At 44.3% G+C, this 17,796-nt stretch overlaps 1 protein-coding gene across 1 annotated transcript in view; it reads left to right on the top strand.

Annotated features, from left to right (window-relative positions):
- Positions 1-17,566, top strand: part of ABCF3 (ATP binding cassette subfamily F member 3) — a 38,789-nt gene extending 21,223 nt beyond the window's left edge. Inside the window, exons 12-21 of the mRNA XM_087725118.1 lie at positions 645-700; positions 1,375-1,575; positions 3,989-4,065; positions 6,163-6,207; positions 7,431-7,563; positions 8,619-8,707; positions 11,589-11,680; positions 13,078-13,210; positions 15,067-15,154; positions 16,311-17,566. Coding sequence (XP_087581244.1) covers positions 645-700; positions 1,375-1,575; positions 3,989-4,065; positions 6,163-6,207; positions 7,431-7,563; positions 8,619-8,707; positions 11,589-11,680; positions 13,078-13,210; positions 15,067-15,154; positions 16,311-16,469 — 1,073 coding nt within the window. The 3' untranslated portion in view covers positions 16,470-17,566. The remainder of the gene's footprint in view (positions 1-644; positions 701-1,374; positions 1,576-3,988; positions 4,066-6,162; positions 6,208-7,430; positions 7,564-8,618; positions 8,708-11,588; positions 11,681-13,077; positions 13,211-15,066; positions 15,155-16,310) is intronic.
- The last annotated feature ends 230 nt before the right edge of the window (positions 17,567-17,796 follow it).

Raw genomic sequence — 17,796 nt, forward strand, 5'->3', positions numbered from 1 at the left:
CCAAAAACTTAATGCTTTTACTCCAGAGTAAAAACCAGATATACTTTGGAATATACCGGAGCTTATACTCCAGAGCGTCTTATGCTCTGAAAAATACGGTAACTCATTTTCTTTGTTTGATTTTAATCATGTTCTGGGCATATTAGAACTGTGGAGCCATTGTTTCTTTGAGCTGTTTAATTCAAAATGTGACCATTGCATCACGAACACTTAACCATTCGTTTAATGACCATTTGAAGTTACAGTGGCACTGGAAAAGTGACTTATGACCGTTTTTCATACTTACAAGCATTCTGCATCCCCTCAGTCACGTGACCAAGATTCAGACACTTGGCAACTGACTCATATTTACAACGGTCGCCGTGTCCCAGGGTCACAGGATCCCCTTTTTCAACCTTCTGACAAGGAAGCCAGATTTACTTAGCAACCGTGATGCTAACTTAACAGCCGCAGTGCTTCACTCAACAACTCTGGCAAGAAAAGATTGTAAAATGGGGCAAAACTCATGTAAAAACGGTCTTGCTTAGCCATCGAAAATTTGGGCTCAATTGTGGTCGTAAATTGAGGACTACCTATATGTCTTTCCCCTGTGAATGTTGTCCAAAGGGGCTTTGTGTAACAGCCTTCTTTCAATTCACTTCCAGAGCCTACCAACATGTTGGATGTGAAGGCGATTATCTGGCTGGAAAACTATTTGCAGGTCTGTCCAAAATTTGGAAAACCATCCGCGGTTGAGGGGGGCAAGGGATAGTTTAAGGCAGAGGTCTCCAACCACGGCAATTTTAAGACTTGTGGACTTCAACTCCCAGAGTGTCAGGCCTACAAGCCATCTTTTCTTTTGGATCTTTGGCCTGCCACACTTTCTATTCTTTTACTATGCATTTTCTATTGTGGGAAAACGGGAGGGGGGATTGTACAGAGTGAGATGATATGTAGCCATAACAACATTCTTTCTAGAAAGCCAAGGTCATCCTTTGTCTTTGCACCTCTGCACCTGACCAGAACTGGATGGGTGGAAGCTGCCAACGTGGCAGTGGGAGATTGGACCATGGGATGGACTTGTGGGTGTGGGGGGCAAGATCTTGAACTTTCAACTGGGTGGGGATAACCGGGAAGCTTTCAGATTCGTGTTTTCTCAGATGCGCCAACATGGATCTCTTAATAAATTGGAACTTTGAGCAATACTTTGCCTCGGACTCTGATTTACTTTTGGATGCTATTTGGAACCCTGACACATTCTGGGAGTTGAAGTCCCCAAGTCTTAAAGTTGCCATGGTTGAAGACCCCCGGTTTAAGGAGCTTGGGGCCTTCGGATCTGGCTGAGACCTCAATCTTGCCCTTCATTTTTCCCCTCCCCATTCTGGGCCCTTCTAGACTTGGCAGTCCACCATCCTTGTAGTGTCTCACGACCGGAACTTTTTAAACGCCGTGGCCACTGATGTCATCCACCTGCACTCCCAGCGTCTTGACAGCTACCGTGGGGACTTCGAGAACTTTGTCAAGATCAAAGAAGAACGGCTGAAAAACCAGCAGCGTGAATTCGAGGCCCAGCAGCAATACCGGGAGCATATCCAGGTCAGAGAACGGAGTGGTTAACGAGGCAGTTGATCCGACAGTGCCATATGAAATATGATGGGATACATAATGTGATATATTGTACATGAAAAATGACGGGATGTGATAATATGATATGATAAGCAAAGAACAGATCCTTAAAATAAGGCTTTTCATCCCGGGCACCACACAGAAAAAAGGGACTGTCACTTCTCAAATGCTTCCCTCTATGTCAGGGGTGTCAAATTCAAGGCTCGCGGGCCGGATCCGGCCTATGGATTGCTTAGATCTCCCCCGCGGGGCCAACCTGAAAACAGTGAAGGGTCGGTCCGCGGTGCCTCTGCCAGTGAAAACAGAGCTCCGTTTTCACTGGCGGAGGGTTGCAAGAGGCCTTGCACAGCCAAAAACAGTTTGCGAGGGCCACGTGTGGCCCTCCCAAGTTCCATTTTCATTGCAAGAGGCGCACGGGAGGCTGTTGCAGCCAGAAACGGAGCTCGGGAGCCCATTTTCACTGGCAGAGCGCTCGGGCCACCACAGGCACGTCCGGCCCGAGGGACGTTGAGCTGGCCACACCCATCTTGGTCCCCCAAGGTCAAACACCACCCTGATATGCCCCTCAATGAAATCGATTTTGACACCCCTCCTCTATGTAGTCTACATAGCCATGAGAGCCAGCTTAATTAATTAATTAAATGTATGTGCTGCCACCTGCAGCTTACAAACATTGAAACTTTATTTGTTTGCTTGCCGCCTTTCATCATTTTTATAAATAACTCTAGGTGGCCTACACACCTTCCTATTTTCCCCATGGCAACAACCCTGTGAGGGTGTTGGACTGAGGGAGAGTGACTGCCCCAAAGCCCCTCAGCTGGTTTTCATGGCTAAGGCGAGATTTGAACTCACGGTCTCTTGTTTTTTATTATGGAGCCTTAACCATCAGATCAGACTGGCTTTCTTATCACAAATTTAAGTTCTAAGTCTCCAGAAGATGGCAAAGAGGCTCCTGTAACTCTTTTTCATTCTGTTTCAGCTTTTTCTCCTGTGCGCTTCTTGGGGAATCCAAGCATGGGTTAACTTTGTCCATTAGCCTAGAGACTGAGTTATGTAATTGTTGACCACTCCTCCTCTCACTGGGATCTTCAGTTTTTTAACTCGGCCCTGCCTAAAGAGACATAAATTAATTTGCTCTAGGTTAATAGACAAAATTAACTCATTCTTCAACTTGGATTCCTCTTTATTGCCTGGAATTGTGGACTTGGCAAAGCGCAATCGCTTTGTTTAACCTTCGGCAGATGACAATATCTGTTTAGTCGGACCTCATTGAAATATTGAGTGAGTTCCTTAAGGCTCTCATGACGGGGGGGGAACTGCCCCAGACAAAGTTAACCCATGCTTGGATTCCCCTCACAGCGCATATAGAAAGACCGTTCAGGTAAGTCAACGGTCGATTTCTCTGTCTTCATTAGAACAGACCAAAAACGTACCCTATTTTTTTAAAGTATAAGATGTCCCGGAGTATAAGACGCACCTTAGTTTTTGGGGAGGAAAATAGGAAAATAAATTCTGCCTACCAGGTAATTCACCTGGCGAGCGTCCTTCAGCACAGCCTCAGCACATTAGTTCGCTGGTTGTGAGCGAGTGCGTTGGGCCTGAAAAGCAGCTTCTAAAGCACAGCTGATTGTCGCAGGGAACTGCAATTAATAAAGCAGTTGAAGCACGGAAGAGATAAGAGAAGGCAGCAGCTGTTCTGGGTTGCCATTTTGGGCTCCACACCTCACATTTTCAGCCTCCAAAAGCTCCAATCACCACCCAAAAATTTGACCCACAGAGGCGGCAATCCACGGTGATGTGCTCTGGCGATCCCAGCAGCCTTGAACGAGTCTCAAATGGAGCGTTTGGATGCTGAAAACACAAGGTGTGGAGCCCAAAAACACAAGCTATTGTCTGTGGCAATCTCTGCAGCCAGGAAGAGGAGGTGCGGAGGCCGAAGGGTAGGGGCCGGGAGGTGGGCGGGGCTACATTTGGAATATAAGATGCACCCAAATTTTTAGCCTCTGGGGGTGGGGGTTGCATGGTGGTAGTGCAAAAAATACGGTAGATTTTTGTTTGTGCACCCAGCAATGAGAACATTCTAACTAATGATTTTGAATATTATGCACACAGAGTATATCTTCTTCAGCCTCCACTGCATATCATCCTAATGCTTTGGTTGGCTATCAGAGAGGGACAGAATCTCGGGCTCATTTCTTATTGTGTTCCGCTGACTTCGGGGTGCGCAGGTTTGAAAACCCTCCTGCTTCAAACCTCTGTGGCACACTCACGTAAATAAATTAGTTTGTATCATGGACTCACAACTTCCTTTGCCAGACTGTGTCCCTGCAGCAGCTGGTGCATCCTTCTGTATACGTGAATCGTCTCTGCTCTTCTCCCACAGGTCTTTATCGATCGATTCCGTTATAATGCAAACAGGGCGTCGCAAGTTCAGAGCAAACTCAAACTCTTGGAGAAGCTGTGAGTATCCAAAAGAAAATGAACATCTGGATGGATTGCCTAGTCCAGGGGTCGGCAACCTTAAAAACTCAAAGAGCCACAAAGGTCCTAACCAGAAGCCCGCTGACGTTCAATTGTGGAGCCAACTGGAAGTGCCATTTCCCCACCATAGAGTCTCCTCCTAGTGCGTCGTCCTTTTTCCTCTACCTGTCCTAACCGAAAGCCCTATCATTTGTGGAGCTGACAGAAAAACCCACCCCTTACCATAGAGTCCCTACTGGTGCGCTCTGCTCTCCCCCCAAAAAACCGTCAGCTCCTCTCAAAATTGTGATCCCGACTGGCGATAGGGAGCCTCAGCAGAGGGATGAAAGAGCCACATGCAGCTCCAGAGCCGCAGGTTGCTGACCCCTGGCCTCATCTATTTAAGGAGTGATCTGTGCAGGATCTACAGACTGAGCAGCTGATTTAGAACAATTTCTTAAAGGGTGGTACACGCCCTGCTTCTGGCATGCAGCATTCATCTCAAATTATATAAACTAAAGTAATATTTTGTGTTAATTAGCTCTTTGCTTGGATGTATTTCTTAGTTAGGAGAAGGTTGCTGTTTGACACACTTCATCCCCTGGCTATCTTTCAATCACTGCATTATCATTAGAGCAGTAAAGAATCAACAGTACTAGATCACTCAAATGAGAGATATAAACGAGACTGGAAAAAATGGATTGACTATATACAAAATAAATATGGGACCAAGAAATTCCAGTTAGCCTATGCTTAAGATCAGAAATGATTTAAATTGTTTAAAGTTGGTTCAGCAAGAAGAAGCTAAGGTCAATGTAGAATGTTATTAATTTTTTTTAATTTCTTTTTTTTTCTCAATAGATTTTAGACTGTGTTTGTTAGAAATCCATACCGTGTACGGGTTCTGGGAAGTCGGGGGGGGGAGGTGAAGGGGGGTTGGGGGAGAGGGTGGAGGGAGGGAGGGGTATATATTAGGCTAGACAAGAATTTGGTGGTAAACTAGAATTATTTTGATATACAAGAAATTGTACTTCGATGTCTTACTGATTGAGGAATGATGAAATGTTTGCCTTAAAAGAAATAAAACTTTTGAAACAAAAAAAAAAAGAATCAACAGTACTAATACAAAGGCTTATCTCTTTAAAGCAGGGCTCGTCAAACTTGGGGACTTCAACTCCCAGAGTTCCTCAGCCAGCCATGAGGGTTGGGGATCTCTGGGAGTTGAAGTCCACAAGTCTTAAAAGTTGCCAACTTTTGAAGGCTTCTGCTTTAAACCTTATCGTAACTAACAAACATACTGACAGGATGTTGGTCGAAACAGGAAAGGCTGAGCTGCTTGCTTCAGTTTGAGGAGATCCCGATTTTAAGTTCCACCAGGCGCTGTCAAAAAATGTAAAAAAAAAAAATCTGATAAAAAAAAAAAACTAGAAATAGCTAATTGGCTAGTTTAGCCCAATAATTTCTCTTGATTTCTCCTCCTCTTGTCCCCACAGGAGATTTGAATTTATTTATATTTTAGAAAATTCTACTCTCCCATAAAAGGTGAAATAAAGAACAGTTCAGATGATAGTGTTAAGTGATTTTCATACTGACCAAGAGAAATTGGTGAACTCTTTATTTTTTTCTTCTGTCTTTGAAATCCTTTACACCAGTGTTTCTCAACCTTGGCAACTTGAAGATGTCTGGACTTCAACTCCCAGAATTCCCCAGCCAGCAAATGCTGGCTGGGGAATTCTGGGAGTTGAAGTCCAGACATCTTCAAGTTGCCAAGGTTGAGAAACACTGCTTTACACCATAGGTCTTCGAACTTGTAACGTTAAGACTGGCTGGAGAATTCTGGGAGTTGAAGTCCACGCGTCTTAAAGTTGCCAAGTTGGACGGGGGGGCTTGCTTTACCCTTACAGAATTAGGGGAAAAAATAACTTGGAAAGGAAAATAAGCTCTCTTTTTGAAGAAAAGGATCTAGGGAATCTAGTTATAGTAGTTCTTAAAGGTTCAGTCCTGACAGTTTATCTGCTTCCTAAGTGGCTGCTGAGTGATTGGATATTTGATACCTATCTCTTACTGCAACAAGACTGATCGGTGTCTGTCTTCCAGGCCGAAACTGAAGCCAGTGGACAAAGAATCTGAGGTGATAATGAAGTAAGTGCATCTTTTTTTCCCCAAGTTTTATTTCTTTTATTTATATAGCATTCAATTTTCATCAAACAGTGTGTGTTCTGGGTACAATTGTGCTTAATAATACATTTTTGTTGTTATTATTCCTGGCCACCATATTAATAATATAACAACATAATATAATATTAATATTTAATATTTGACATCATCTTCTTTAACAAATCTCTTTACCATTTCTTCCAATTGTATCTCATCCTTTCTAACTTCTATTATTTAGCCATTGATAAAATAGGTCCCATACCAAAAAGTATTCACTTTTGTCTTTATCCTTAATAGCAAGTGTTAGTCTATCCATTTCTGCGCAGTCTAAAATTTCTTGATCACAATCCCCTCGGGCAGGGAGAATGCTCAGAAGGAAGTGACTGTTGATGGGCCCAAGAAAGCCACATTTTCTAGTCCGGCATAGAAAAAGAAGGGCAGACGTCTCCTTACTCACCCGTCTGTCTTCTCAGACTCAGTATAAACAGGCCTCACTTAGAAAATACTCATTTAACGACGGTTGCAACAGTGATACTTATCTGCTGTTGGAAAGGCCAAACGCACATGGCTTGGAATCGGGCAGCAGCTTTGCAAAGAAAGAAAAACTTATTTCAGGAAATCAAAGTGGATTCCTCTTTTTGCAGTTCCCCTCTTTGCCCAAATATGAGAAAAGCCTTACTGCATAAGTGGTTGTAAAAGCCTCGTGGAAAAAGGTTTCCATGGAAACGGGATTTGCATAAGAAAGCAATCCTGAAAGTTCTGGCCCTTGCAGCATCCTGCAGTCACGTGATTGCCATTTGGCTGGGGAATTTTGGGAGTTGAAGTCCATGCCTCTTAAAATGACAGAGGTTGAGAAACACTGCCTTAGGCAAATCACCCAGTCTTAGGCACCTAGTTTGCAAGGCAGAAATGATACAGGGAGGCAGAGGCCAAAGGGTGGTGGCCAGTGAGTGGGTGGGGCTATATTCAGTGTATAAGACGCATCCAAATTTTCACCCTCTTTTTTTGGGGGGGCGGGAGGGAAGATGCGTCTTATACTCCGAAAAATACGGTATGTAAATGTAATTGGTATGTATTCCGACCATAGTCTATTGTTCATAAAACAAAATTAATGCCAAGCTGATTCACCTGATCTAACAGAAGCAAAGAGAGCTCTTTTGGCCACTTCCGTTTTTGCTCATTCCCCCCTCCTTTTTTCCCCCCTGTAGGTTCCCAGACGGCTTTGAGAAATTTTCTCCTCCCATCTTGCAACTTGATGAAGTGGACTTTTACTACGAGCCCAATAACTACATCTTCTGCTCCCTCTCTGTCTCTGCTGACCTGGACTCTCGCATCTGTGTGGTAAGATATTTAATATTTAGCAAAAGGTTAATTCTGTGGAAGCGATAAAGCATTCAGCACCACAAGAAATCAAACAAAAAATCAATATTGTTGTATTCGGGTCTTTTCCTGTGTAAGATTGAAATTGTCTTGGCAATGTTTCAGCGAGGTCTCACTCGCCATCTTCAGGCTGGGTTTTGGCCTTAACGGAGCTGCCGTCTTTCTATAAGTCTTGGTGGGGTATGTGTGGAGTGCTGGCTTTGTTTCAGTAGGTGGAATGATTGATTGTGTGATTGTATCATGATTGGTAGATTGGTGCTGGCTGTGTGTCCATTGTTATTTCGTGTTGTAACGGCCTGGGTGGTGAGTGGGGCTCGTTTGTTGACTAGGGCTGGTTTCTAGATGGTAGGCGGGAGGTATCATCACGTTTATTCATGTTGTGGGGGTGTTTCTCTATTTCGATAGCTTCCATAATTATTCTCTTGTTGAAGTGTTCAGTTTTGGAGATGAACCTGGTTCCTTCAAAATTAATTTCATGTCCTGTAGCTTTAAGGTGATGGAAAAGGGAGGAAGTTTTTTCTTTTTTTCTTACAGCGTTCTTGTGTTCTGCGATGCATGCATTTATTTTCCTGTTCGTTTCTCCTATGTATATGCTGCAGGGCAGATTTTGCATGGTATTTCGTAGACTCCTTGGTTTTCTAACTGGATTTTGTCTTTGGGGTTTCTTAAGATGTTGGCTATTTTTTGGTCAGTGTTGAAGGCTGTCTTGATATTGTGTTTGTGGAGAATTTTGCTGATTTTATCTGGGGTGCCTTTGATGTAAGGAAGGAGGGCAATGCCGTTGTCCTGTTCTGTGTCTCGGTTTTTGGGGGAAGTCTCCCTTTGGATTAGGTTGGTAATTGTTTTTCTTTGGAATCAGTTGGAGATTAATACGTTTATGAGAGTGTGTAATTCAGTTTTCAGATGGTCTTTGTCGGCTAGGAGATGAGGGTCTTGGCTACAGAGTTGATCTGTGTAGAGTGGTGATGGATTGTGTGATATATAATGATATATATATATATATCATTTACTTCTAGGTTGGAGAGAATGGAGCCGGCAAATCTACCATGCTGAAGATCCTGATGGGAGACCTGGCACCTGTACAAGGGATTAGACACGCTCACAGGTAGCTTTCAAACCACCATCACAAGAGATAGGGTGGATGAGAAGAAGAGAACACACTCGTAGAAAATTGCTGACTTGTTGCAAAGTAATTCATAGCATCCTGGATTCTTGAGGGTACACGTGCTTTACTGGAGTTAACCTTTTAATCTTTCCGTAAAGATGGGAAACTTTTGCTAAAATCTCAGCACAGTGGACTAGAACAGTGGTCTTGAATTCACAGGCTAAACTTAATTTAATTTAATTTTTTAAAGCTTTAACTTGCTGCACCTATGTATGGTTTGCCAATTGCATGGTGGGAGATAGGACAACGCTCCAGAGGGTCAACGTCATTGCCCAGAGGATCACTGGTTGCCCTATCCACTCTTTGGAAGAGCTTTGTAGCTCCCGCTGCCTTAAGAAAGTTCCAAACATTCTTAAAGATCCATCTCATCCTGGGCACCTTTTTTTTTTAACTATTACCATCTGGCAGACGGTACAGGACAATAAAAACAAGGACAAACGGCCTGAAAAACAGCAGCTATCCCAGGGCAGTAACCATATTGAATTCTATGGTATAGTGCAATATCGTGTTATATAGAATGTAAAGGATGTGTGTTTGTGTTTTTATTTGTATAGTTATAACGTACACTGCAGACAGCATTTAATTCCGTTGCACCATGTGCAGTGACAATGAAGTAAACTAACTAACTCAAGGCCACATTGTGTGCAACATAAGCTCCACTTCAAAGCACCATCACAGCTCAGCCCAAGGCCTGTTTGGCTCAAAAGCTGAATGAAGCTACTTCCCACCCCCCACCCCCCTGCTCCTTCCTTCATTAGGGGAGGCTTTAGGGGAAGCTATTCTTAGCTTCTCAATAGCAATAGCAGTTAGACTTATATACCGCTTCATAGGGCTTTCAGCCCTCTCTAAGCGGTTTACAGAGTCAGCATATTGCCCCCAACAACAATCCGGGTCCTCATTTTACCCACCTCGGAAGGATGGAAGGCTGAGTCAACCCTGAGCCAGTGAGATTTGAACCGCTGAACTGCAGATAGCAGTCAGCTGAAGTGGCCTGCAGTACTGCACTCTAACCACTGCGCCACCTCAGCTCAGTACATCAATATAGTAGATTCCAATGCAACAGATATAAGCATTTTTTAATATTTTCCATTCAAAGTCCACATGTTTAACTCTATGATATTGATACTCTGATCTTGGAACATATTGCTTTGAATTTGTATTTTGCATCTTGACAGAATTTTACATAGTGTCCAGGAAGGCGGCAGAGTTACTTATTGCACTTGTGATGACACAACATACAAAATTGTTTTTAAAATAAGCAATATCTAAAAAGCCAAAAATAATCGTTTCCATTTTGCTGATGAGTTTCATACTCAATGTTAGCTGGGAGATGCAACCCTGCTGTTGCTTCCTGTCTCTGCCCTACTTTCCTGCTTTTCTGCAGCCCTTAAAGCAGCGTTAATCAACCAAGGCAACTTTAAATTAGGTGGGCTTCAACTCCCAGAATTCCCCCCCAGCCAGCATGGCCGGCTGGAGAATTCTGAGAGTTGATGTTCGTCCATCTTAAAAACGGCCAAGGTTGAGAAACACCGCTATTAAGGGCTGCAGAACAACAAGCCCTGAGCAGTGCCAGCCTTGTCTTCTCCTCCTCCTCCTCCCCCCCCTCCCATATCTCTCTCCCTAGGATTGGGTGGGTGGGTGGAGGGAAACCATCAGGAGGGAAGACTGACCTTGAAAAAGATGCAACCCTTTGCTGCTGTTGAGTGATCCTAGGGAGGAAAATGTTGGGATTCTTTGAAGAGTTATAGATTAGATATTACGTCAACACGACCTGTGCACCAGAGTCCCTTTTTGGAATGGATCCTGAAATTTTCCACAGCTCGGATAGAACAGCAGTAAGGAATATGTCTCCTTAAGCAATAGGTTCAATTTTTATCCTCCTTATTCTCTCCTTCTCAGTCAGGAGAGCACATTTATCTTGCCAAAGAGCGAGTTATTCCTTTGGCTAATGTTTTCAATAATGTTTTTGTTAGTTGCAAAGTCACGTCCGACCCATCGCGACCCCATGGACAACGTTCCTCCAGGGCTTCCTGTCCTCTACCATCCCCCGGAGTCCTTTTAAGCTCACACCAACTGCTTTGGTGACTCCATCCAAGCCACCTCATTCTCTGCCGTCCCCTTCTTCTTTTGCCCTCTGTCTTTCCCAGCATGAGGCTCTCCAGGAAGTCCTTCCTTCTCATTAAGTGGCCAAAGTACTTGAGTTTCCTCTTCAGGATCTGGCCTTCTAAAGAGCAGTCAGGGTTGATCTCCTCTAGCACTGACCGGTTTGATTGCCTTGCAATCCAAGGGACTCGCAGGAGTCTTCTCCAGCACCAGAGTTCAAAGGCCTCCATTCTTTGGCGCTCAGCCTTTCTTATGGTCCATCCTTCACAGCCATCCATTGCAACTGGGAAAACCGTAGCCTTGACTATACATACTTTTGTTGGCAGGGTGATGTCTCTATTTTTTAGTATGCTGTCTAGATTTGCCATAGCTTTCCTCCCCAGGAGCAAGCGAATTTTAATGTCTTGGCTGCAGTCCCCATCTGCGGTGATTTTGGAGCCCAGAAAAATAAAATCTTCTTCCCCATCTATTTGCCAGGAATTAAGAGGGCCGGATGGCATGATTGTAGTTTTCTTAATGTTGAGTTTCAAGCCAACTTTTGCACTCTCCTTCAACTGCATCCAGAGGCTCTTTAGTTCCTCTTCATTTTCTGCCACTAGAGTGGTATCGTCTGCATATCTGAGGTGGTTGATTTTTCTCCCGGCAATCTTGATTCCAACTTTTGATTCGCTTTAAATTCTAGTTTCAACAATGGTGTATTTTTTTTCCTGCCTGGCAGAAATCTTAAAATTGGCTATTTCAGCCAGCATCATGTGGATCAACTGGATTTGGACATTAGTGCCACAGAACTACTAACAAAAAAGTTTCCAGGTAAGTTGCCAAACGCCCTCTCACAATTCATTAGATTTCAGCTCCCTCAGTTTCAGGGCCTACCCTGGTAACCATCAGAAATACCTTGAGCGCACTTTGCCCTGCCCTGCTCTGTTCACTGAACACTGAAGATTAAAGACAGTGACTTTGAGTGACAACCTCATTCTAAAACATGGCTTTTTATCCTACGTTTATTGGCAAGGGTTCCTGGAACGTGTTAAGCCAGCAGCATCTTTTATTGATCAGTGGGCCACACTGGGTTTTGTCAAACCCACAGTCCAAAAAGTACCAATGTTATGGCATTGCTCTTAAGGCCCTCATTTTTCCTCTTCCCATCTCTTAAAGTTGGTGGGCTGGGGTAGAGGATATTACTCTGCTTTTGGCTCATCTATTCTCATTGAATCGGAGAGGCAGAGAAAATATACTGGTGGGCTTTATAGGCCTCTAATCTCTTTTTTTTTTTTGCATCTCCTTGAACAAGCCACAAACCATGGTCTATTAGCCACTGTGGCCAAATTCATACCACTGTGAATAAATTTGCCCATTAGCGTTTGTAAACCAATAAAGGAAAATATCAGTAGTTCAGGGCTGAATTGTGGAGCCCTTGTTGCTCTCTGAGCTTGGTTGGTTGTAACCAACACCCAGATAAGCAGGGATTAACCCCAGACAAACAGGCAAGCAGAAAACAATAGTCTAAACTAGGCACTACCAAAGAGAAAACCATACCCTACCAACACGGGAAGGGCAAGCTACTGTATATATGTTCTGACCTAGGCTTCCCAAGAGCATGAGGCAAACTTTTGGTCCCGACAAAAAGCTCTTTTATTAACTTGCTGTGAATTCTGCTCATTCACATCCAGCAAAGTCTTTCAAGGGAGGATTTTCAGTCACAGACCTTATTTGGCTTGGAGAGCTGACTGGCCGATATCTGCAGAACTTGGCAAGGAGTCTCAGAGAGTCACAAACCAATTAAGCAAACTAATTTTCTCCTGCAAACTCCACTCCCCTTTTGCTCCTCTTTTATTTCCTCTGGGAGGGGCCATTCATCGTCCACCTGTGGCCTTACTCCCAAGTCGGCCCCTGTTCTTTAGCTGTTCCCTTCGTCTGGCAACTCTGCGCATGCGCACACTGGGAACAGGCTCCAGCTGTTCATCTGCCTCAGTGATGTCTGACCTTGAAGGCAGCTGATAACTTGCATACGGCGCTGGCCCCATCTCTGCCTCCGACACGGAGCCCTCGCCTGAGCTTTCCTCATCCCCCAGGACTGGCCCATGTTCCTCCCCAACCTCCTCACTATCCGACTCTGCTGCCAGCTCCACTGGCTACCTGAAGGGCAGGCCACAACTAATGTTTTAGGCATGGATTTCACGTCGCTCTTTCTGTCCCATGCAATTTAGGGAAGTCAGAGGAGGAGTACCGTCATCAGCTGGGGTGCTACGGAGTCTCTGGAGAATTGGCCGTCCGCCCCGTTGCCAGCCTGTCTGGGGGACAGAAGAGCAGAGTGGCTTTTGCCCAGATGACCATGCCTTGGTAATCCTGCTGGGTTGTTATCGTTGGTTTATTTTCTGTTGTTGTTGTTTTGCATTATTCAAATAGTGGTACAGCAGCAAAAAAAAAAATTGGATAAGAATAAAAAAAGTGGCTGGAAGAGATATCCACACAATCAATAGAACTAAAACCAGAACTATTTTTATTAGGGATAATTACAGGGAATTATGAGGGGAAAAAATTAAACACTTAATATTACATGTAATAACTGCAGCAAGAATCACATACGCACAAAACAGAAGACAATGTGATTTAAAAGTATTAGAACGCGCTGAAATGGACAGACATAAAAGTAATAAAAGACAACGGAGAATCTGAGTATTACTTAGTATGGAATTTATGGTACAAATGGCTAGAGGAAAGAGGCAAAGAATAAGAAAGCATTAAAGGGAAGAAAAGATTTTAAGAAATTAGAAAACTATCATAAAACTGCATAATTAGCAAGAGGGGGGGGGAATGTAAGATAGATTATAAATAAAATAGTACAGAATAAGAATTATAAGAGAAATGTATGTACATAGAATGACATAAGCTGTATACTATAGAAATAAGTACATTGAAAGAGTAATATGTATAGAAGAAATATAAGTGTAAATTATATAAGTATAGATATATAAAGGTATGCATAAAAAGAGTGTAATGGAGGCTTAACGATATAGAAATGTTGCAAAGATTATATTTGTATTTTTTTAAAAAATAAATAAAATAGCGGGCAGAGATGGTGTCCTTAACATGGAGAGGAAACAAGATAATGTGTCTTACTTGCTTTTAATCCTTTTTTAATATTCTTATTTCTGTAAGCCGCCCGGAGTCCTCCAGGATTGGGTGGCCTATAAATTCAAGAAATAGAAATAATCTTTTTGGCACTTTGCCACCAGCCCACATTGATGGCAATTTGCAGCGTCCTGCAGTCACACAAACACAATTTACGTCTTTTTATTTTTTATTTTGCCAGAAGCCGGCATTCATTTTCCATTTTCCGACAAAAGGAAACAAAAAACAAAAAAAAACCCCACCCATTGTAGCCATTGGCTTTGCTTTGTGACAGCTGCGTTTGCTTTACGACCATCGCATGTCTTTAACGAACATCTCAAAAAAGGGATTTAAAATCAGGCAGGGCCTTACATAAAAGAAAAGTATATCAGCTGGTTACAACATGTTTTGGTGCATCTCTTCCATTAATTCATATTAATTCAAATATCTTAACTCAAATGTTTACCATATTAACATCATTATACCTCCACTTTTAGTTGACTACAGTTATTTAAACATCCTTCATCCTTAACTATGCCAAACTTTTATATAATATATACCTGTGTTCTTTTTTTTTCTTTTTTTTTCTTTTTGTTATTGTTTTTTGTCTTGTTTTTTCTGCCCTGCCTTGTCTTTTGTTCTTTTTGTCTTTTTTTTTTCTTTTTGATTTTTTCTTTTCCCACTGGTGTGGGCATGTATTGTTTAAGATTATTATTTTTATTAATATTTTTAAATAATAATTACAGAAATGAAAATGGATATATGATGATGGTGATATGTATGAATATTTGAGTTAAAATGCTCGAGTTAACATGAGTTATGTTGGTTGACTGTGGAGGAGATGCACGAAAGTTTATTTGTGACCGACTGACACACTTTCTATAGCATGTAAAGAAAGATGTTGTATTTGTTTTAAATTAAAAAAATTTTTAAAAATTTAATTAAAAAAAAATCAGGCAGGGCCTTGGGAATGTCTCACTTAATGACCAACATGATGGAATGATGGTGATCATTCCAGCCTCAAAGTTTTAAATCAAGAATTGCCTATACTGTAATTGCATTTCTCCCCTTCCCCCCTCTTGTAGCCCCAACTTCTACATACTGGATGAACCAACAAACCACCTGGACATGGAAACCATTGAAGCTCTAGCAAAAGCACTCAACAAATTCCGGGTAAGTCCGCAGACTTGACTTTGGATGTTAGTGTTGCCGAGCTCCGTTTTTGCTGGCAGAGGGTTGCACGAGGCCATTGCACCCGGAAACAGAGTTCGGGAGCCTGTTTTTGCTAGCAGAGCTCTCGGGTCACCAAAGGCATCCCCAACCGGAGTGAAGTTGAGCTGGCCGCGCCCACCCAGGCCCCCAAGGTCAAACACAATCCTGATGCAACCCTCAATGAAATCGAGTTTGACATCCCTGCTATAAAACGTAGTGCTGCAAAGTACTATGAAGCGGTATATAGCAATGGCACTTCAGGGTTACAGCCCTCTCTAAGCAGTTTACAGCCCCCACCCATCCCCCCGGCCAACAATCTCTGTCCTCATTTTACCGACCTCGGAAGGATGGAAGGCTGAGTCAACCTTGAGCCGGTGAGATTTGAACTGCCGAACTGCAGCTAGCTAGCAGTCAGCTGAAGTAGCCTGCAGTACTGCACTCTAACCGCTGCACTACCATGGTTCTAAGTGCTATTGCTAAAGGAGAATATTTGTAGCTCAAGGTTGAAATGAGGTGATCTCTAGCTTAGCTGTTTTCTTGCGGACATTTCATTACCCAAACTAGATAACATCATCAGTGTTACGTTAACAGATGATACCCAGTTTAGGTATCGAACAGTGGTGGAGTGCTGCCGGTTAAACAACCGATTCGGTGAGTGTGTGCTTTGTGTGCATCTGTGCTCTGCACACCCGCGCAGCGCTGAAAATGGAGCATTTAGTAGCTCCGCTGCTTACCTTCCAAGTCAGCAAGGGTAAGTAAAACAGCTGGGGGGGCAGGAATCAACTGTGCCACACAATTGAAATGAGCTAGAAAGCAGGAAATAAAGGACAGGATAGAGCAGGGGCGGATGGGCGGGGCCAGCTGACCGTCGGAGCTACCGGTTCATTGCCATCTGACCAGCAAAGCTACTAGTTCACTTGAACCGGTCCGAACAGGTGAATCCCACCCATCGTATCGAAACATCTGCCAGAAATCAACCAAGCTCAGAGAGCACCAAGGGGTTTTCATCATATTAAAAGCTAAATGGCAAGAAGGTTGTTGTGCGGGAACAGCTGGCCTTGCAGCCTGCACTCTCCCCAGTTGTAATGTGAGGCTCCTTCCCTCCCTCTTGTTTTAGGGCGGCTTGATCCTAGTTTCGCACGACGAGCGGTTCATCCGGCTGGTGTGCAAGGAGCTGTGGGTGTGCGGCAACGGCACAGTCCAGCGCATCGAGGGCGGCTTCGACGAGTACAGAGACATCCTTCAAGAGCAGTTCCGGAAAGAAGGTTTCCTATAAAGCCGCCAGACTGGGGTGCGTGAGCTGGTGGGGAGCAGAACACGCCCTTGCAGCAGCCCTCCCACTCGCCCCATGGAGTTGCCGGGGGGGGGGGGATTCCACTGCCATCGGGCGAACATCGGCCGTGTCAGCCGCCAAGTTGATCCCCCTCCTTCCCCCCGAGAAACTCAGCATCCGCTGGGAAAGAGAGGACAGAAGGAACCCAAGTTGCCAACTCCGCTGCTGGATCTGTGCCAAGTCTCTGCTGGGCGGGGACGGAAAGACAGCTGAAGGGAGAGAGGGGAGAGGGGGGGGGGTTCCACCCAGGGCTGATTTAGTGAAGGGATGGGTGAAGAGACATCGCTGCTCCAAGCTGTCCTGTTTCTTCCCCCCCCCCCCCCCCCGCCTGTCGGTAGAACTGAACCCACCCGCCGAAGAATGTACAAAGGCTTCGGGGGGTGTCAGATGCTGCGAAATGTTGCACGTTGAGTAGCTTCTCCCAGAAATGGGCTGGAGCTGCAAACCGTCCTTTGGAAACTGGATCGTTTCTTGCCTTCTTCCTCCCTCCGCTCCTTTTTGGGAAGAGTTGCAGCCCTTCCAAGCACCACTCAAGCAAGCAAAGGAGCAAGCCAGGTTATCTTGAAATGGCTCCTATTTTCATGGCATAGCCTTAAATTTCCTCTCCCCCCTCCCCCCCCGCCGCCTCCCCCACTCAGATAGTGAAGCTTTTTGTATGAGGATAGGAGCCAGTCTTCATTTTTCCGTTCTTCGAGATGATCTTGACACGGGGGAGACACGACACGCTACAAAAAGCAACACTACTGTATGCAGGGTACAGGACGGTGGAAACGTAGCAGCTTTTCCTCTTCTGCCAGAAGGTGGTGGCCTTGGCTGTTCTGGTTTTTTTTGGCGGGGGGGGGGGAGAGGGGCGCTTATATCTAAGAATGGTCTCCCGAGCCTCTCAAGGTCCCAACTCCATGTAGGGTTAAGATGTGTCCCAGCTAACGCACCATGTCTCGATAATAACATGAAGTGGTTTGACATTGCAACGTGACGCTTTTCATCCCCTGTTCATCAGCACTGAGATCGCGGTGTAAATAAAATGGCTCTCTCTCTGGTCTTGGATTTCATATTTTTCCCTTTTTTTAACAGCATGGGTACCGTATTTTTTGGAGCATAAGACGCACCTTTCCTCCCCCAAAAAGAGGGCGAAAATTTGGGTGCGTCTTATACACCGAATGGAAATCCTACCCATCCCCACCAGAGGCCAAAAACGTGAGGCATGGAGGCAGCAATGGATTGTGGCTATCCCTGCAGCCTGGAACAGCTGATTAGGGGTATTCCCGCA

The sequence above is a fragment of the Thamnophis sirtalis genome, unplaced genomic scaffold (genome assembly GCF_051295495.1).
Source record: "Thamnophis sirtalis isolate CommonGarterSnake01/CBP01778 unplaced genomic scaffold, rThaSir2_p1.2 scaffold_11, whole genome shotgun sequence".
Lineage (NCBI taxonomy): Eukaryota > Metazoa > Chordata > Lepidosauria > Squamata > Natricidae > Thamnophis > Thamnophis sirtalis.